Source organism: Cervus canadensis, chromosome 25 (assembly GCF_019320065.1).
Source record: "Cervus canadensis isolate Bull #8, Minnesota chromosome 25, ASM1932006v1, whole genome shotgun sequence".
NCBI classification, from domain to species: Eukaryota; Metazoa; Chordata; class Mammalia; order Artiodactyla; family Cervidae; genus Cervus; species Cervus canadensis.
In genome coordinates this window covers 29,891,055-29,911,566 of record NC_057410.1, presented here as the reverse complement: position 1 = coordinate 29,911,566, position 20,512 = coordinate 29,891,055, and the positions used below count along the sequence as shown (strand labels likewise).

The 20,512-nt window shown below is 53.0% G+C and overlaps 1 protein-coding gene across 5 annotated transcripts; it reads left to right on the top strand.

Annotated features, from left to right (window-relative positions):
* The first annotated feature begins 13,009 nt into the window (after positions 1 to 13,009).
* SMUG1 (single-strand-selective monofunctional uracil-DNA glycosylase 1) lies at positions 13,010 to 20,184 on the top strand. 5 transcript variants are annotated; one of them, XM_043446835.1, is made up of 3 exons: positions 13,010 to 13,083; positions 16,568 to 16,869; positions 17,877 to 20,184. In XM_043446835.1, the coding sequence occupies exons 1-3, from the start codon at positions 13,014 to 13,016 to the stop codon at positions 18,402 to 18,404; spliced, it is 900 nt and encodes a 299-aa protein (XP_043302770.1). In that variant the 5' UTR covers positions 13,010 to 13,013; the 3' UTR covers positions 18,405 to 20,184. The 5 variants fall into 5 exon arrangements, with proteins under 5 accessions (XP_043302770.1, XP_043302773.1, XP_043302772.1 ...); XM_043446838.1 differs by having other exon boundaries at positions 13,051 to 13,083; positions 16,621 to 16,869; XM_043446837.1 differs by lacking the exon at positions 13,010 to 13,083 and adding an exon at positions 14,598 to 15,118 and having other exon boundaries at positions 16,621 to 16,869.
* Positions 20,185 to 20,512: the final 328 nt, after the last annotated feature.

The following is a 20,512-nucleotide window of genomic DNA, read 5'->3' as shown; positions in this document are numbered from 1 at the left end:
GACCTGGGCAGGTTGCTTGGCCTCTCTGAGCCTCATTTCCCTCCCCTGAAAAATGACAGTGCGAGGTAAGTCAGCAGTTCTCAGATGTTGACTCAGAATGAACTGAGGGCTGGTTAGAATTCACATTCCTGGGTCCCTTTGATCCACAGGCTCTGGGGTCAGCACCTACCTTGTTGCCCTAAGGCCATAATGGTTTGATGGATGGACAGGTGATGGGGGGCTTCCCTGGTGGCTCAGGGGAAAAGAATCCATCTGCCTATGCAGGAGACGCAAGAGATGTGGGTTTGATACCTGGGTCAGGAAGATCCCCCTGGAGTAGGAAGTGGCAACCCATTCCAGTATTCTTGCCTGGGAAATCCCATGGACAGAGGACCCTGGTGGGCTACAGTCCATGGGGTCGCAAGAGTCGGACATGACTTAGTGACTAAACAACAACAACAACAACAGGTGATGGGGGTGGAGTTGGAAGGCTGTGGGGTCTCCCAGGGCCCCTCCAGCCTTTTGCTCTGATTCAGTCACCAGTGGGCACCTGGGAGGAAGCCACTGGGCTGCGTTCATGGAGAGTCCAGGCAGGTCCTGTCGCTCCCATCTCGGTGAACAGGGAGTAGACGGAAGCCCAGAGCAGTTAGGATCAACAGTCCTATCGCAGGTCCTCACTGCAGCGGGTCTGTGGCCCTTGTCTCCACTGTGTTCATTTTTCTTCTTTTTCATGGAAAAGATGTTTCCCTTTTCCATTTCCTGACCTTTTCTGTTGCTCTGCCTTTCCTCTCTCTCCCTATCATCTGCAGTTTGTAATAATCTAAAATATTTTCAGACTCATCAGTCTTTTTCTGGAAAGTCCTCCCTGTCTTCTGCCCCAAGTGCCTCCTTCAAAGGGAGTTCATAATCTCCGTTCCTTCCTCATGGGTGGGGAGGAGAGTCATAAACCCCACCTTCCTGAGGGCCACCTGTCCCACCTATCTCCCCCTTGCCTCCTGCTCCCTCCCTCTCATTCATTACCAACCCCCTTCCCCAAACCTGCTTCCTCCTGAGGTTTCAGAAGTGTTTGTTTGGTTCATAACAGAGGCAAAAACACAGAGTAATCCCTAGGGAGAAATCTTCTCTGATCCCAGGAAGGATCGAGGTTAGATGCTTGGAAGGACTTCCAACTAGCTAAAGAGAACAGTCCTGAAAGAAGGCTGTGGATCCAAGGGGTAAGTCTGGTCTCCATCTGGGCTTATGACCCTCTCTCTCCCTTTCCCCACTCCCCCCTCTTCACACCCCGCAAGCTCCTGTTAGGTCGAGTCTGTACCAATCCTCTGACCTCTTCGTTGACACTGGTGTGGGGATGGTAGCGGTCTTGGGCTCCTCAGGGTCCCATTGAGGATGAGGGATGGGCCAGGGCACCCTCTCAACCTGGCCTTGGCGACGGTCCTTGCTCTGGACCTATGCCCTCACCACCCACTCCAATTGCCCTCTTTCTCAGGACAGGGGCAGCAGAGAATCTGCGGGAGCCACCTCTCGGGAGACCCCTGTGTGTGCCGTTACATGTGTGGAGCCAGGAGTGTGCGTGGCTGTTCCTGTGTGCGTGCCTGACTGTACTTATGAGGTTTTGCATCAGCCCTTGACACAGGGCTGCAGAGACACTTTGGTCTCTGTCCACACCTTGTCCCTGGGGTTAACTGGGGGGTGTGATGAGCTCAGGGCTGCAGAGTGGGTCTCTCCAGAGATGGGGCACTGGAAGCTGCCTCCCTGAGTCAGGGCCCCAGGGTCTCCCACCCCGCCATCCCTGGGGGCCGCGGCAGGCAGAGCTGCCTGTCCTGCCTGCGTGTGGCCACAAGGGGGCTCTGGGATCAGGTTTTTCTCCTTTCCAACGGAGCCGCAGGGATTCCCAGCAGCGTCGGCGCCCTGAGCTTTTCTGGAAGTGCCGACCATTCTCCTGCAGCTGCCGCTAAGGGGTCTCTGCCAGGCTGGGAGGCCACTGCAGGGCACACTGCCTTTGCCCTTCATCATCCAATTCTGTCAGGAAGTCTTCAGCCGTCTACCCTCCATTCCTCTTGCTTTGAGGCATAGAGATGGGGCTGAGTGAGTGAGCCCCATCTTCCTTTTTTTTTTTTTGTATTACCACTCCTCCCTTCGCAGGCTTAAAGTGAAGAACTTCCTCTCTTCCCCATCCCCTGACCATTAGAGCGCAGACTCTGCTCTGTCACAGCCGAGCACTCGACAGGCAGCAGCAGCAAAGATGTAAGCTAGACATCAGGAGGGACTTCCCGACCAAGAAAGGCACAAGCCACTGGGTTGGATATCTGAGCGAGGCTAGACACAGGGAAGTTGCCCGTTCATCTGGGAGGAGGCTCTGGTTCTGTGGGAAAGGGGGAAATCCTCTGTGATCCCACGCTCACACCTTACTTCCCCAGTGAGGCTTAGAAAGGAGGGCTGGGTACCATACCAGTGCCTGCCCCTCGGCATCCGAGAACCATAGAAGTTGCTGGATCCTTGGACTTTGGGGATGGAATGACCCTGTGAAGGGTCATTCATAGGAAAGCACCTGAACTGGTCTCTCCACTGCCGTGGTCACTGATGGGGGAAGGAAAAAATGACAGCAGATTAAACGTCATCGACCTACTAGGCAGACTTCACTGATGCAAGGTTGGGGAGGGGCCCTTCCTGCAGTGGGAGATGGCCCTGCACTTCAAGCTCCGCCATGGAGTGTGGAGGTGACTGGTACCCCCTGTCCTCTGCACCTAGACTTTCCACGTGGGGCGTGAAATGTCATCTGCCCCTCTTTCTCGTGTGTCTTCAATGCCAAGAGGGCCCTGGGGTTGTGGAGAGAGCAGAGTTTTGGGGTTCGACCCCAGCGCATGAAAGCAAATGGGGTACCTCTCTGCTTCAGTACCCCCATCTGTAGGATGGGAATGACAACTCCAGTAGCTCAGGTGAGCTTTGTGAGACAAGGTGTGTGAAGGGACTTGAGGGCAGAAGCACAGCAGGTGCTTCTATCCGCCCCTGGCCCCCTCCCACCAGCCTCACTTGTTCTTGGGCAGGAGAGATGTTCCTGGCTGGGAAAAGGGGACCAAACATGATACTAGGGCCACAGGCGGGGTCTATGTTGGACATGCTTGAGGATCAAAGGCTTGATCTCCCCGCTTCTCCTCCCTGCTCTTCCCCCCTTTGCCCCCTCACCCCACCTCTTTTCTTCCTGTTCCTAGTCCTCCCCTCAGCTCTATTTCTCTCTTCCTCCACCTTTCTCTCTCCTTGAGGCATTAAGCTAGGTGAAAGGGCTTGTTTAGAAAACTAAGAAACGCACATCCTGTACTCCTGGTCCGTCCCCTGGGACTTCTCCTCTTGCACGTGGTTCCGACTTCTTGGTCTTTTTTGTTGATCTCCCCAAGAGGTTGATGCTTCTGTTCATGGGCCTGGGCTGGGGAAGGAAGAAAGTGATGAAATCTGGTCCGATTAAACACTGTGCGCTCTGTGGAAAGAGCTGAACAGGATGTGGTGACCCCTGCCCTTGAAGGATTCGCAGTTAAGGAGGGAGGCTGGGACATCAGCACGATTATGGCAGGTACTGCCTCGGAGGCTTCAATATGGTGCTAGGGAGCCATGGAGGAAAATCAGGGAAGGCTTCACTGAGGAGGTGATTAGTTGAGCTGGGTTTTGAGGGATGAGCTGGAGTTTTCCTACTTCATAAAGGGGTGGGAAGAAAGGCAGACCTTTCAGGGGGACTCAACATGGGCAAAGACATATTGCTAGGAAAGGGCATGGAGAATTCAGGGAACTGCAGTAGTTCTCTGTGGTGGAACCCTGGAAGATTTTGGGAGACTAAAATCCCAATCTAGGAGAAGTTAAGCAATAAGATCCAGTGGTTTGCTCACTGACCAGAAAAGAGGATTTCCAGAACACGGCACTGCTCCCAGGTAAATGAATGACAAGGAGAGGGTACGACAAGGAACACTGAGGGAGTGTCCTGGGCTCAAACTTCCTCCCTGCTTGCTGCCTATACTGGGAAACTTAACTGATTCCGGGTCTCAGTTGCCTCTTCTACAAAATGGGGATAGTGATGCATTGTCTACTTGAAAACCAGTAAGACAAACCATGGGGTTTCTTGAAGTGCTCTCCAGTATTGAGAAATGTAATTTTATGATCCTTCTGGGCTGTGTGATCAGGGAGGTCTTCATGGAAGAGGAGAGGGCTTAGTGCTTGGCCTTGAAGGATGCTAATATTGAGTTAAACACAGAGGGGTGGGGAAGGCTGGGGACATGTGGGGACAAAGGTCAGAGGCAGGACAGTGAAAGTCATGTCTGGAAGACAATGTGTGGCTGGCAAATGGGGTTGAGAGGGTAGCTCTAAGGTAGGAGAGGAATTGCCCATAGGCTGGGCAGGAATGTGACTTGTGCTGGCAGGGGGTGTGGGAAGGAAGACTGGCAGGCACCAGAGTGTGAGCCCCACCCTCTCTCCACCCCCAGCCCTTCTAGGGACCAGATTGAGCTGGAGAGAGCCTGCAATTGGAGAGACAGGGTATGCGGGATAAGTGGGAACCAGGGGCATGCAAATGAGATGCAAACAATATGTAAATCAGCCACTCCCCCCAGACCCACTGCCTAAGGTCTGTTTTGTCTGAGGTTGAGGCACTGGAAGGGGGAGGGGAGCGGGTCCCTTCCGGCCTTGTTGGCTGAGCCTGGCCAGACGCGGGGACACATGCCGTGCTGCACTTTCCCTTCTGCAGGCCTGGGAGCTGTCCCCCGAGCTGGAGCCCTGCCTGTCCTGTCCATGCCTGGAGGACTGGCCGGGTTCCTATGGGTGCCTCCCAAAGCCCACAGGAAGTGTCTGAGTCTCCCTGAGATGGCGAGTGAAGGGCAGGTCAGAAAGATGACCTGGGAGAGGAATGGCAGGGATGGGGCATAGCTGGGGAGGCTGAAGGATAAGGGACAAGGCGTGGAAAGGCCTGCGGAGAACGCACACTCCCGGGAAAGTGGATAGATGTGGACCCAGTGGGTGACAAGCCCCAGAGACCCTGACTGATGGAGACAGACATGCGTCCAGCCGGAGCCACGCCGCGCCAGCGCCTCTGTGGGCTTCCTCCCGCCTGTCTGCCTGTCCCGGGCTGATGGTCCCTTTGTCTGTCTAGTTCTTTGTTTGTTTGTTTCTTTGTTTGCCTGTCTCTCTCCCGGCTCCTCCTTTTTCCCCCTCTGCTGTCTGTCCGTTGGTCTAGACCTCACTATCTGCTGCTGCCCTCAGCCTTGTCCATCCCTCTGTGGAAAGAAAACTGCTCGGTGGGACTGTGGGACCCCTGAGTCCTTGTCTCTTGGTCTCAGACAGGTTCTCACCTTTCCTCTTCCTGAATTTGGGTCTCAGTTTCCTCCTGCCTAGGATGGGTCCCACCCTCTGCCTCTTATTGCCTCTATAAGACTCAGGGATGTGGGCTGGTGACCGTATTTATGTCTGTTCAGGCATTGGAACAAAAGGTTTACTTCACTTGAGAGGTAATATTGCTTTTCAACCTTCTAAGGACAAAGCAAGAAGAAAATAATGACTGCAGCATGAGGAACACTGGTTAGACATTCAGAGGGACTTCCCGATAGATAGGTATGGGAAATACTAGTACAGGTCAGCTAAAAGAGGTTAAGCAACCACCTTCATAATCTCCTGTGGCGGAGCCCCTGTGGAGGAAGGGGGGGTGTTGGGCAACATGGACTTTCCTAGTCAATGCAGTCTAAGGAAAGGTCTTTCGATGTGGTGCACAGCAGGGACTCACATGAGGAGGCTAGGTTACCAACCTGCACAACCTCCCAGGTGGCCGCGGAGAGGGTCCAAGGGGAAAGGGGTGGAGAGGAAGTGCCATCTATCTCCCCAATTCTACCCTCTTTCCCCACCATCTACCCAAGCTCAGGACCACCCCGCCCTGCCCCCCGCCCCCCCGACAATCCATGAGAGATGGCTGCTGGGGACGGAGTGATGTATGTAATGTAGATAAAATGTCAGCAATTCTAAATGGGTCCGGAGATGCAGCCGTGGGGGGTGGGGAGGGAGAGAGGGCGGAGCAGGGGGGAGAGAGGAAGGGAAAATGAGATGTGGGTCCTCACCAGGATGGCGGCTGGGGCAGACACCCCCTCCTCCCAGCAAAGGCCAGAGGAGGGGTGGGCCCAGGCGGCAGGAGCCCAAATGAGATTTTGAAGAGGGAGCTGGAGGGTGGGGGGTGGAGGAGAGGCGGCGGCGGGCGGGGGCAGTGGGGCCGGAGCTGCTGATGTATAGCGGTTTCATAACTTCCTCAGTATTAAAGGCAGGTTCATGGGGAGGGCAGCGCCATTAATCACCAAGCTGAATGGGGCTGGGATTTGCTGAGAGCCGTGCTTGCTGTCTGCTGTGCCCGCCCGGCTCAGGGCGGGAGGGGGCAGGCAGGGATGTCCCTCCTGAACTGAGGGGTAAGACCCCAGGAGTCTATTTTGGATGTGGGGCAAGTTGGTCCTAGTGGGTAAGGAAGGGGGCAGGCTGGGGACCCTGGCAGGAAGGAGGAAAAGGATGAGGTGGGTTGTGGCAGGGGTCAGGGGAAGAAGGACAGGGGCTGGGGGGGTATGATGGGGGCAGTGGCTGAGGGGACCCTGGGGGAGAAAAACTGGGGATGGAGGATTGTGCATTTGAACATGAAATTGATCACATGTAAATATAATGCAAATGACATGCAAACGAGCACAGGATTTCTCTGAGTCCGTAGCTCAGACATTCTCTCTCTTGGGCTGAGAATTGGGGCCAATTTGCATCCAGTTCCATGCCCAGTGCCTTATTTCTTTATTATTAATATTTTCAGAGGAAAAACACAAGGTCTCACTTGTTAAGGGGGAGAGGGAGCCAAGGTGAGGCTGGTCCACTGGGTTCTCTGGGAGAGGGTGAGACCATCTCCCCTCCCTCTCGGGAATGGTAGCATCAGGAAAATCGACATGCCTGAGTGACAGGGAGGGAGATGTGGTAGGACTCCTGGGCTCTGGGCCTGAATTGATGGGGGCCTGAGACGCAGAGGCTCAGTGGTGAGGCAGAAAGATGGAGAGAGACAGACAGATCCCCACAGCTCAGAGACAGATATGCAGATAAGACGAGGATGCCTCACATGTCCTGCGAGGTGGGCATTGTCATCCTGCCTTCTAGGTGAAGAATGAAATGCCCAGCCCAAGGTCCAGAAAGGTGATGATCTTCCCGAGGTCACACTGCTGATAAGTGCCAAACCCTCAACTCTGCGATTCCTTGAAGGTTTAGTGATCCTTTCAACCCACCATAAAAGCATCTCCAAATGAGATGAAAACAGAGAACAGACATTCATGTTTTCAGCAGATATTTATTGAGCACCTACTAGGTACAAGGCGGAGAAGGAACTGGCAACCCACTCCAGTGTTCTTGCCTGGAGAATCCCCACGGATAGAGGAGCCTGGCAGGCTACAGTCCACGTGGTCACAAAGAGTCAGACACGACTGAGTGACTCAGCGTGGCACTAGGCCTGTGCTCAGGAGAGAAAACTCAGCGTCGCTCTCTAGCAGGGCTCATGAGGCATTTCAGCAATAAGTGAAACTGAACAGTTGGTGACAAGGGTCACCAGAGACGTACCAGCTAAGGGAGGATCAGGGAATGCTTGCAGGAGGAGGTGGCGTTTGATGTGAGCCTTGGGGAGCAGGTAGAATGTTTTCAGTCAGAGAAATGGGGAGGGAAGAATGTTCCAGGCAAGGTGGGGCAAGATGGGCCATTGTGCAAAGGCAGGAGCAGCTGAGGGGGTCAGGCTGTCTGATGTCAGGCACAGAGTGTATGGAGAGGTGTGAGGGAGCTCCAACTGTGATGGGGAGGGGAGGGGGGTCAGGACAGGAGCGAGCTGGGATGGGGATGGAACCCGGCTGGAGGTCAGCCGGAAGTAGAGGAGAGGGTAAATCATTCATTCAATCATGACTTCAGTAAACAGACATTGACTGTACGTGAGCCACACACCAGGGCTGTCCTGGTAGCTTGGGATGCCAAGACCAGGTGTTGTCCCTCCTTTAGGAAGTTGGATCAGCAGCAGTGTCCTCATCAGCACACGGGGATGTGAGAGCATGTCCCTCATGGTGTTAGTGTGAGGATTAGGTGGGAGAATCCACATCAAGTTCTTAGGGTGCTGTCTTGTCTAGAAGGGGCCCTCAGTAAAGGTGGCTTCTTGCTATCATCCTCGTCACTGCTCTGGAAGGTATGGGATGAGGACAGAGGCAGGGAGTGGGCTCAACAGTCCCCTGCAAACCTTGGGCAGAGAGGGAGCCAGGGGTAGGGTGGTTAGGAAGGAGGGGGCAGATGGAAGGCTGAGGGACCAGAGAGGATCTGGAAGCACTGTAGGGAGAGGAGCTGGGCTGGGAGACTCAGTCAAGTCCTGCCCTGTGGCTGGTATACCTGGGAGGGCAAGGCAGGACAGGGCCTGGGTCGGGGGTAGGTTGGAAGCTGGGGTTCTGGGGTCCTCTTCTCATTTGGTTACTTGGTCCCTCTCCCAGACTCTTCTTGACCTCTCTTCTCAGTTGCTCAATTTGGCTCAATCTATGGAGACATATCTCACACTTTGCCCGAAGTGCAACTTTCATCTCTTGTCGCAGGGTGCTGCGATAGGACGAGTCGCCTTGGCTGTCTGTCTGTCTGATATCTGTGTGGTTGCCTCAGAATAATTGCTCTGGACAACTCTCACACCACTCAGACAGATTGTCCAGCCTCCTGGCCCCGACATCTCCCACCACTGCATCAAGCCAAATTACTCAGCCACCCCCACCCCCACCCCTGCCAGCCCCAGGCTCTGGTGAAATCCGATTAGTGAGGAGAGCACTGTGCTGAGCTGACAGCTCCTCCGATAATTGCTTCCCAAGTAAGCCATGCAAATCAACCCATCCAGCCAGTCCCTGCTCCTCTCCTGGGGACCCAGGCATCCAGGCCCCAGGAGAGGGAGAGCACCTGAGTTGGAGAGACTTTGGAAGCTGTCACCTGCCTCCAGGAAAGGGCCATCAATCCATAAAGCTGGTCTGTGCTGCCTTGGGGCTGAGGAGGGGGTGGTGGAGTGGTGAGCCTGGACTAGGGACCTCACTGGCTCTGTGTTTCTTTCTTAACTGAGAGGGTATCATTCTGCTTCTCATTCTTGCCCCTTGGAGAAGAATTCTATGTACCCATTTCCCAGTAAGGTATGTGAAGGCGGAGGACAGGGAGATGACTAAACCTCTTAAGAAACAAATGGAAGGATTCACAGCCAAGCTCCCCCTGGTTCTTCAGGCCCAAGAATGAGATGGGAGCAGAACCCTTGGGACCTGTGGATGGCTTTCTCCATTTGTGAGCCCCCTCCCCCACCCCCCCACCAGCCTGGGGGAGAAACATCGAGGGTTAAGTCCCTGCAAGCTCTGGGATGTGGCTGTGATATGATGTATCTTTGGAGGCGTGGGGAGCCTGATCAAACCCTGAGACTTTGCAGCCTGTACCAAGGAGACAGGCCTTTGCAGTGCAGTGGTCCTTGCTCATCCCATGCATCAGAGACTCCTCGAAAGTGTCAGTGAAAGTGTTAGTCACTCAGTCATGCCTGACTCTTTGTGACCCGGACCCCATGGACTGTAGCCTGCCAGATTCCTCTGTCCATGGGATTCTCCAGGCAAGAATACTGGAGTGGGTAGCCATTTTCTTCTCCAAGGGATCTTCCTTACCCAGGAATTGAACCTGAGTCTCCCACTTGTGGGCAGATTCTTTACCATCTGAGCCACCAGGGAAGCCCAGAGACTCCTTGCCACCTCTCTAAATCAAGGTCCTTTAAAGGGCTTGTTCATGCCTCTTCTTTAACGCCTTTCTTTCCTCCAGCTTCCCCTCATCCCATCTCCTGTTGACTTTGGTGACCTGAAACCACTTTCCTCACAATCCTGAACTTCCAGCCCCCAAATCTAGCTCATTTCTTTGTGGAAATATCCAGGGATGAATTGCCGAATCTTGTCCTCATGCCTGTGTGTCTGGTGTGGCTCTGTGGCCTGGATCTGGGGTCCTCAGACTAGTATCTGCCTGAGATCCTAGCATATGGTCATAATAAAGCAACAACAGCTATGGATCTTTATGGATCTCCAACCCTGTGCTACCCAGTATACTAAGCACCTTACGTAATTAAGTCATTTAATTATCACAAAAGAAGACATGGATTACAGTGATCATCCCATTTTACGGTTGTGCTAACTGAGGCAGAAAGAAATTAAGCCACTTGCCCCAAGTTACCACTAGTAAGTGGTAGAGCTGAGATTCAAATACAGACAGTCTGAGTCCAGAGACCACACTCTAAAGTCCTCTGCCTCATTGCCTCTCCACCCCAATGCCTTTAAATGTTTATTGGGCTGACTGAGAGGGCAACTGAGACAGCCCCCAGTGCACTGGGGCAGAGGGACATGGCTACACTGAAAGTCAAACACCTGAAGCTTTTGGGGTTCCCAAGGGCACAGGTGGCAGGAGCTAACAGGGTGATACCTGGTGCTTGGGGAGGGGGAAACATGGCCCTCACCTTCTCCAATTCCCATAGCTATTTTTCACACTGGAGCCCTGCATCTAGACAGCTCCCCGCTCCTCCCCTAGGAGCCTGGAGATAGCAGGGAAAGACCTGAAAGATCAGCCTAGAAGCCCAAGTGAGCTGGCAGTCAGAGCTAGGACCTCCAGAGGCCGATAGATGGCGCTCGTGGCCCAATGCAACCCAGGCAGCCCAAGAAAACCAAAGGAAAACAAGCCAGCAGGTTAACCCCTTACCACCTGGGCTCCAGCTCCAGAAGCAGGCTGGTGGGCAGCTGAGGACCCTGTCCCAAACCCGGCTGGCCCCTAGAGAGTGACCCCACTCTCTAGGCTCTGCCCAAGCCACAGCTTGGGTCTGCTTCTGCTCCTTCCCCACAAGCTCTATCCATGGATGCCAGCCAGCCCCTTGGAGACTTCCCAGAGGTCCAGGAGACTGACATGGACAAGGCAGGGTGGGAGGCCCCACCCCAGCCCAAGTTTCATCTCTCAGGCTCCATCTCTTAAAAGTCTATTGATCTCTGTTTCTAATCACCCCCACTTGGGAGAGCTCCTCACGTCCATCTTTCCTGAGAAGGACTCACCAGGTGGGGAGGAGTAGCATGGACCAGAGACAGAGAAGGCCCTCAGGCCACTCTAGGATCAGCTACAGGGACTTCAGGTTGCCCAAGACTTAGTTTCTCCCCATGTCAGGACTCCCTATCTTTGGGTTCCTAGGGGTGAATGGGCTTACAGGGACAGAAACAGTTATGTAGCCCTTCCAGGAAGATGGAATCGTGGGTCAGGGTCCTGGGGAATCTGCTTGCCTGTCAGTCACTTCACTCATTACTGTCCTGCCAGCTGACTTGGAGTGTGGAGAGGCTGCTATAACGACAACCTGGTGGTGCTTGGCAGCAAGGGGTGAAGGGTGGGGTGGTAGGAAGTTTGTCAAAGGGATGCGGAGGCTTTTTTTTTAGACATTTTTTAAAAATTTTGGCCAAGCCGTGCAGTTTGTGGGATCTTAGTTCCCTGACCAGGGACTGAATCTGGGACCACAATAGTGAAAGCGCTGGGTCCTAACCACTGGACCATCAGGGAATTCCCTCCAAGAATTCTTAAGCAATAAGATAATACCACCAGCATGTTTCCCCTCCCTGCCTAATTTTTGTTTAGAAACACAGAAATGCATAGATCTATGGAGATAGAGACGCCTGAGTGAAGAGCCAGTCAGAAGGTCAGGATACTCTTATTTCATTCATTCCAGAAGAAAAACGCAGAGACAGGGAGACAGATGTACACAGAAGGAGAGAGAGACTATACAAGAGACTAGCGACAGAGATACATATACATAGGCAAAGACAGTCAAAGACACAGAGAGGGAGAGAATCTGACACAAATGAAACCTCAGGAAATAATGGACTTTGTTGAAGGGGATGATTAATTCAGTTTCCAAAGTCTTACAAGGGTAGGGGTGGTTTCTCATCTGTGGTTCAGAGGGTCACTGCTCACAGATCTCTGAAGCTCCTGCTGCACCCTTTAAGTTTTTGTCTGTTGGTAGGAGAGCAGGGGAGGCTAGAGAAGCGGGTAGCATCCTTGTTCTCTCACCTCTTCCTCTTCTGGGATTCATTGGTCTCCACCTGCAGGGAGACTGCTTTCCTCTGGTCTGTCATGGCTGTGCTGGGGCATTCAGGGGGTGGGGATGGGAAGAATCTACAAGGTAACTGACCTTATGGGGTTTCCAGTCTAATGACAATATTATAGTCAGGACACAGAAACAGATCCAGCCACAGGACAAGAACAAAGCTAGGAGTGGGACAGCTTTGGATATTAGTATTGCATTGGGAAGGTGGGAGTGAATGAACTGTTAGATGCAGCCACAGAATTGGTCAAGGAAGGTATCCTGGACAGAGTATTCCTAGAGGTAGGACTGGGAAGGATGGAAGGTAATAGGGCTGGGTAGACAACAGGGCCGAGGAGGGGGAGAAGTGAAATGGTAAAGCTGTGGAGACAGGGGCTTGGACAGTAATGAGGGATACAAGAGTCTCAAAGTTATTACTAAGGAGTTTAATTAGAGATGCCAGAGTGCTTTCATGGGTGTTGTTTGTTTGTTTGTTTGTTTTCCGTGGGTGTTCTATATACAGTCCTTGGAGGGCTGCATAGGAGAGGTCTTTCTCTCTCTTTTTTTTTTTTTTAGGAGCGGTCTCATATCTGGAGCAGCAGGAGGGCTAGAAATAGCCGTTGTTAATACCCTCAGGTGAGTTAAGAGACTGCAGATAGTTGAAGCTCCTTGATTCACAATCCCTTTGGGAAAAGTGTATGAACTTTTGGAAAGGTGATGTAGAGCCCAGGAGCTTCAAGGTCCTTACAGAGCTTAGCTTCTCACTTCCCAAGTCGTCTGGATTTAGCCCTGGTGTAAAGAATAAACTACAACCCCCAGAGTTACTTATTGCGAACTTACCACACTTTCCGGGAATTTGAGTATTTCCGGCGGAAGTGGCGGCAGCTATGCCAATCTCTTTCCCTAAACAAAGTGGACTACAACTCCCATGGCCCTCTGCGCCCGGCGGGGGTTGGGGTGGAAAAAGGAACCGGAAACCGGATGGGGCGCTGGACCAGGTGAGGAAGTAGGAGTCTGGGAACCTGGGGCGTTGGGGGGCGGGCTAGGGCTCCCCGGGCTAGCCGGAGGTGACAGGTGGAGAGTGAAATGTCTGTGTTTCGGGGCTCCTCTCTCCGTCAGGGGCTCGCCCGGCGCAGAGAGAGCCGAGCCCATGGAACCGCCCCGGAGACCTGCTGAGACGAGGCTTTCCCGTCGGGCGGAGCCCGCGGGCGGACGTGGAGATTTCTTGTGGATCCTTACTTGTCAGCCCCCTCGAACTAGGAGGAGAGATGAAGTGTTGTTTCTGAGTCCACGCTCTATTAGTATTACTGTTGTCATTATTGGTTTTAAGGATTTGCTGATTGTCCATGTGGATTCCTGAAGTGCCCCCACAGCACACGGGAGTGGACAGTGTCTTGGATTCCTTTACTGTGTTTCAGTGCCAGAGAGCCTAGGTGGCCAGACTGACCGGGGGATCACCCTCCACTTGTGCTTAATGTGACTCTGTAATTTATCAGTGATTTCAGAAACAGACATTTCTTGATCTCTGCCGGTGGATGACTTCACATAGAACTTCCTGATTTCTCCTTTGGGCCTCTATGGTGTTTTGTTCAGGACATTAAAGCTGGAGTCACAGTATGTCACAGTGTATTACAGTTGTTTATCTGCCATGTCACAGTCGTTTATGAGTCGTTTATTCATTTTGGATTTCTCTCCCACCAAAAGACTACCACAAAGCCTATCATGTAAGATACTCATATATATTGGGGGGATAAAATGAGTTAACAGCTGGTGGTAGGTTGGATGGGAATTTTTATTTTCATCTCATAGAGAAGACAGTTAAATGACTTGCTTAAGAGGATCTTAGAGATGAAACCGGGACTAGAATTAGAGTCAGTTGACACACAGCTTGTAGCTCTTGCCTTCTGATCAGGCTTTGAAATTCTAGAACATTGAAAATAAGGTCTTGTCACTCTTCTGTGTGTCCCTGGCCTTGCTGTCTTCAGGATGGGTCCCTAAAGATCAAAGGTAGGCTCAACCTTAAGACCTGAGAGAGATGCCAGACTTGGAGCAGACAGTCTGCTAACGTTGGCACTGTGTGGGCCCCAGAGACAGCTGAGCTGTCCACAGCTCCCTTCTCAGCCTCTGTTTGAGTCCAGCTGGCCCTGGGTAGCCACCTGGAGCAGTCTAGGGAAGGATTTCCTAAGTTTAGCCCTGACTTTTTAAATTTTTATATTATATTGGAGCATAGTTAAGATTTTTTTTCTCTCTCTTTCCCACTTTGCCAAGGCTAGGGTCAGAGAACAGGTTGATGGATCAAGCTATTATGTCAACCTTGTGATCCCATCTGGGGGAAGAGGCTACTCTTGACCTGCACATGGGGTTAAGAGGGAGAAGAACCATGATCCCTGCCCTGTGGGAGGCCCAGATGTGATGGAAACGTGCCCAGAGCCTGGCAAACACTCAGAAGCAAGGAGAGTGCAAAACGGGCAGCTGAGCCTTGAGTCAGCTCAGGGTGTAGAAGTGAAGAGGAGTCTGTCAGGAAAGCCTCTTTGGTAGAAGGTAGTTTTATTTTTACTTATTTATATTGGCCGCGCCGTGCAGCTTGCAAGATCTCAGTTCCCTAATCAGGGATTGAATCCAGTTCATAGCAGGAATCCTAACCACTAGGCAACCACAGAACTCCCAGAAGGTAGTTTTAAACAGCATTGAAAAAAGATGAGATGGACACAGTTAACTGTCAGATAGAAGCTGGGACCTTGGAGATATGGAGGAAAATGAAACAGGGCTTCCTCTCTGATCTGCCTCAAGTCTAGTCTAGGAGGCAAGGTGTGAATTCATGAAGATGCCACTAACCATGGTGACATGCAGTGGTTCTCAGCCGTCACCAACCATCGGAATCTCTTGAGGAAGCTTGTTTAAATACAGCTTCCCAGGCCCCACTCCAGACCTACTTGGGTTGGGTAGGGCTGGGAAGCTACAGCAAATGCTGCGGTGTCCTGAAGAGGGACAACTTTCCCAGAGGGAGAATTCGAGCTTCATCTGGAAGGGCAGGTATGACTCAAATTTGTGTGGGGGGGTGGGGCAGTCAGTCCTGCTTCAGTCAAGGAGTCTATGAAAAGTTGGGTTTGTGGAAATAGCATGTGTTAGGTTTTGGGAGTTTGGATAGGAAAGGCATTTTGAAAGTGTGAATGGAATGATCAGTTTGGGCTTCTGGGTTCACATGGGAGTGATGAGAAGGAAGATTGGAAGGAGTGGCCTTTGTGGGTTACAGAGCTAGCTGGGGTGCTGCCTCTACCTCTTCCCGATTCCCTCTTTCTTGTCCTCTTCCGTTTCCCACTTTGCTCCCCCGACCACCGTTTACACATCTTATTCCATTTCTTATAGTAATATTTTTAAGTGCTGCTGTTTAGTCACCTAGTTGTGTCCAACTCGTGACCCCATGGACTGTAGCCCACCAGGCTCCTCTGTCCGTGGGATTCTCCAGGCAAGAATACTGGAGTAGGTTGCCATTTCCTCTTCCAAGGGATATTGCCGACCCAGGGGTTGAAACCATGTCTCCTGCATCACAGGCAGATTCTTTACCACTGAGCCACATGGGTCTCTAGTATTTTTAAGTGGATATTATTTTTCTTAGTATTTGGACGAGGAAACCTGAAGCTCTGGCCCTGGTTACGTAGCTTGTAGGAGTCTAGTCTGAGTCTGCTAATTGTCTCACTCACTACTGAGGATTCTTGAATGTGGGCAAAAATCTGGGTTGGGGTTGGGGGGGCTCTAGAATTAGCAGGGTGGCTGATCAAACTGTCTCAAGCAAGATGGGTGTGGGTGGTGAAAAGCAAAGCCTTGTGTCAGATGGTTTGGTTCAGATTCCAGCTGCATTACTTGCTAAGTGGGTGACCCTCAGCAAGTTGCTTGATCTTGCTAAGCCTCAGTTTTCTCACCTGTAGCATGGGAGCAGTAATGCCCACTTCATGCGGTTGTCATTTGCATCATTGAGGGGTACCTGGCACAGAGCAGTTGCTCACCACCTGGAATCTATTGAAATCAGCTCTGTAATTCGTCTCTGTGCTGAGGCTGTGCAGCCCATCCTTCAGCTCGTTGGTTTCCAGAACACAGCCCGTCCTGGATGGGCTTGTTTTATTAAGGATGACAGTAAAAGTGCTGAAAGTTTGCCATCTAAATAGTCATTGAAAACCTTGGCATGGCCTAGGAGCTAGTGACCCTAAACCTATGCCTGGTGGAAAGGGGGTTTGGAGTCGGGGATGACTGGCGGTTATGGGCCATGCTCACTAGGTGATTTATGAAGAGGAAGAGTACTTGAATCCAGGAGAGGAAAGGCCCTTCATTACCAGGAACTGGGATGATTGAAGACCTGTCTAGAGGTTGAGGGCTAACTGACACAGTCTCTTCTGAGCCCAAGGAATGGTAGTAAGGGCCCTGGTCAGCCTGGACCCCTCCCACTCGACAGCTGGGGCTGTTGGGGCCTGTCCATCTGTTTTCCAGGTGACGGTGGCATGGCTGTGCCCCAGCCTTTCCCATCGGGGCCCCACCTCCAGCCTGCTGGTGCCCTGATGGAGCCCCAGCCCTCCCCTCGAAGCCTGGCCGAGGGCTTCCTGCAGGAGGAGCTTCGGCTTAACGATGAGCTGAGGCAACTGCAGTTTTCTGAGCTCGTGGGCATCATCTACAACCCTGTGGAGTACGCATGGGAGCCACATCGCAGCTACGTGACCCGCTACTGCCAGGGCCCCAAGCAAGTGCTCTTCTTGGGCATGAACCCAGGACCCTTTGGCATGGCCCAGACGGGGGTAAAAAGCTTGGTTCCCCTGCGGGGTGGAGTGGGAGGGTCCAGGGTTGACGCTTGGCTGCATGTTCTGTGGAGGAGTGTGTGCATGACGGTGGACACGTGTGGGTGCGCCCCCCACCCCCATCCTCATATCCTGGCTCCTGTGGTCTCAGACACTCTCCCGGCCTCGCTGCCTGTAGTTAACCAAGCACATTAATGGTAGTTCCGTTTCCCTTGTGAGCGGTCCACTAATTGCCTCTGAGAGCCCTTCCTTCCGCCAGCCCCATCCTTACCTTGCCTTGCCGGATCTCCCCTCTCCCTAGAGTGTTGTTGGGGTCAGGAGAGGGACCAGGGCCCCTCAGGGGAGACTGGTTAACAGGGGTGGTCAGGGAAGAGAGGCAGGGCATTCTGGCAGCCGGGGTTCTGTTTCTTAGTCGAGGAGAGGTTGGAACAGAGCCGGCCGCAGGGCCTGCCTGCTTCCCTCTCAGACCTCTGGATGAGCGACTGCCCCTCCGTGGGGGTGCTCGGCAGATGGGGGAGGGGAAGAGGCTTCAGGGCAGAAGGCTCAATCGCTTTTATTGACCCCAACTGGGGGTTGAAAGGTGATCAATGATGATCAATGGAAATGACAGCCCGAGGCTTGGGGCTGAGAGGGCACCCAGGGAGCAGCAGTCAGCCCTGTCCTTGTGTCTCCTCTCACCCTGGCCGCCTTTCTGTCCCAGGCCATTTGTCTGTCCCCCCCATTACCTATCACTCCCTGCGTCGGGCCAGATATCCCCTCATGTTTATTGTGCCTGGTCCCAAAGGCTAGTCAGGGTAGGTTCTTCTGCACCATAGACCACATAAAAAACTGGAGAAACATGGACAGGCTCAGACAGGGCCAGAAATCCTAGTTTCTGGCTTTGGGGTGGGGGTGGAGGCAATGGGAGACAGCTAGATCCCTCTGGAAGGTGGAAAGGGGTTGCTTGGTCCAGACCCCAGGCGTCAGGTCTCCAGTTCGAAGCCCTCGTGTTTCTCTCCTCCTCACAGGTGCCCTTTGGGGAAGTGAGTGTAGTCCGGGACTGGTTGGGCCTTGGGGGGCCTGTGCGGACCCCTCCCCAGGAGCACCCCAAGCGACCAGTGCTGGGACTGGAGTGCCCTCAGTCCGAGGTGAGCGGTGCCCGGTTCTGGGGCTTTTTCCGGAACCTCTGTGGACAGCCCGAGGTCTTCTTCCGTCACTGTTTCGTCCACAACCTGTGTCCATTGCTCCTTCTGGCTCCCAGCGGGCGCAACATCACCCCCGCCGAGCTGCCGGCCAAGCAGCGCGAGCAGCTCCTGGGGGTGTGTGACGCGGCCCTGTGCCGGCAGGTGCAGCTGCTGGGGGTGCGGCTGGTGGTGGGCGTGGGCCGCCTGGCGGAGCAGCGGGCGCGGCGGGCTCTGGCCGGTTTGATGCCCGAGGTCCAGGTGGAGGGGCTCCTGCACCCCTCCCCTCGCAGCCCACAGGCCAACAAGGGCTGGGAGGCGGTGGCCAAGGAGAGACTGAACGAGCTGGGCCTGCTGCCACTGTTGACCAGTTGAGCAGCCCTGCGCTGGCACAGGACATGTTCAAGGCCTTTCCTTCTGGGCCAGCGGATGACCACACGCCTCGGACTGGAGCCACAAGGTCCCCCTGGGCTCCTCAGTTTGGGGGACCTGCCGTTTTGACATTGCTCCTGCTTGCCCTCCTGATTCCTGCTCACTTCACCATCCTTCCGTCTGTGGTACCCAATTCCACAGAGAGCCAACATCTGTGAGCCGCTCTACCTCGCTGCTTCCCTGGAGCCTCTCTTCGGAAGAGAGTGACCCCAACAGTGACTTCTGAGGTCCTATTTGCTGTTTTAGAGAAAAGATCCCACTAGGATCCCCACCTGTCCTAGAACGGCTTCCTGCAGCTCACCCGTCTCCCCACAGGGACTGGGACAAAGCATGAGTCGTGGCTGCTAAAAGTGAACTTCTGATGAGAGGCTGAGGGTGGGTCAGGGGGAGGTCAGGGTGGCAGCATGGGAAAGGCCAGAAGACCTGGATTTCCATCCCAGCTCTGAGACTTGTGCACTTTGTGATTTTGGACAAGCGGATTGACCTCTCCAAGCCTCAGGATCCTCATCTATCACATGGGGTCCCTGCCTCACCGGGCTGGTGTGGGGATTAACTGAGATAACACTTAGAAGTGCCTTGCGTAGTGCCTGGCACGTGGGTGCTCACTACAGCTTTTCTGGCTTTCCTGCCTCCTGGTTGGGGAAGCACAACACTACACTACACAGGAAGCCCCTCCGCCCTGAAGACCGGGGTGAGGGGCAGGGTGGGGGTCTGGGCCTCCACCCATATCCTGAGTGGCGGGCAGAGTCTTGCCCTGCCAGAGATGGACCAATGACTTTATGGAAAACCCAGCCTGTGATTTTTCAGGCTAAGCATTAAAAGCTCCTAAACCCTTTTGTGTTGGCCCTTTTTCCCCTCCTGCACGTCAGGGGTGGAAGGTGGTAGTTTATATTTTCCCTTACCTCTTCCTGTTTGCAAAAGGTTCTCTTGGGTGGCTGGGTAATGGTATGAAGTCTCTAATTACCTTGCCAGAGCTGCAGGATCTCTGTTAGAGGCCTGTCGAGTGGTTTGTTTGCTATCTGTGGCACTTTGATGGGTGGATGGGAGCCTGGTATCTCCAGCTAACTCATTTCTTACCTCTGCTGCATGTCTGCCCCTGGGAAAGTGAATCCAGTCAGGAGCATAGACCACCTTAATAAGGAACACATGATTGGACTCTAGCTCCTGGTATAGACCATCTCCAGATCTCAAAGTAAGATTTTTAATATGTGTCCTCCCCATCGTATAATAAATAAATTGAGTAGCTTCCATTCTTGGTTGTTGAGAGGGAACCTCTTGGTCCTCGGCATTTCCCAAGCACTGGGAGTTTTGTCATTCATGGTGGGACCCTCAGACTACACATGAGCTTCTGCTGAAATTTGACTCAGGAGAGCTGACCATGCCCAAAAGACCAACTATGTGATCAGAGGATGGGGACTTCAAGCCAGGTGATATCAGCCTGAACCCCAGGGAGGGGAGGCAGGGTTGGAGATTGAACTCAACCATGTGGTTAATGATTTCAATCAGTTCTGCCTTCATAATGAAACCCTATGAAGATTCTGGACACGGAGACTTCGGTGAACTTCCTGACTGGTGAACACATGGGTATGTCAGGAGAGTGGTGTGTCCTGATTCCAGGGGAGAAGGGACATGAAATCACTTTGGGACCCTCCCAGATCTTGCATTATGTGTCTTCACTTGGCTCATCCTGATTTGTATCATTTATAATAAAACTGTAATAATATGTGGAGTCCTTTCCTGAGTTCTGTGTCATTTTAGCAGATTATTGAACCTAAGGGGAGTATAGGAACCCCTGAATTCATAGCCAGTTAGTCAGCAGTGCAGGTGACCTGAGGACCCCTGAACCTGAAGTTGGCATCTGGAGTGAGGGCAGTCTTGTTGGGCACTTTGCCCTTAAACCTGAGGGGTCTCGGCTAACTCCAGGTGGTTGGCATCAGAATTACAAGAGGTCTCAGTTTCAATCCCTGGTCAGGGGACTAGATCCCACATGCTGCAACTAAGACCCAGCACAGCCATATTAATATTTTTAAAAACAATTACAATTTTGCACC

What these genes read in the sequence shown, in the direction of transcription:
- SMUG1 (XM_043446835.1), top strand. Translation starts at nt 13,014, where the DNA reads ATGGCCCTCTGCGCCCGGCGGGGGTTGGGGTGGAAAAAGGAACCGGAA. An exon ending in CGGATGGGGCGCTGGACCAG is followed by an intron (nt 13,084 to 16,567) that starts GTGAGGAAGTAG and finishes TCTGTTTTCCAG; the next exon opens with GTGACGGTGGCATGGCTGTG. An exon ending in TTGGCATGGCCCAGACGGGG is followed by an intron (nt 16,870 to 17,876) that starts GTAAAAAGCTTG and finishes TCCTCCTCACAG; the next exon opens with GTGCCCTTTGGGGAAGTGAG.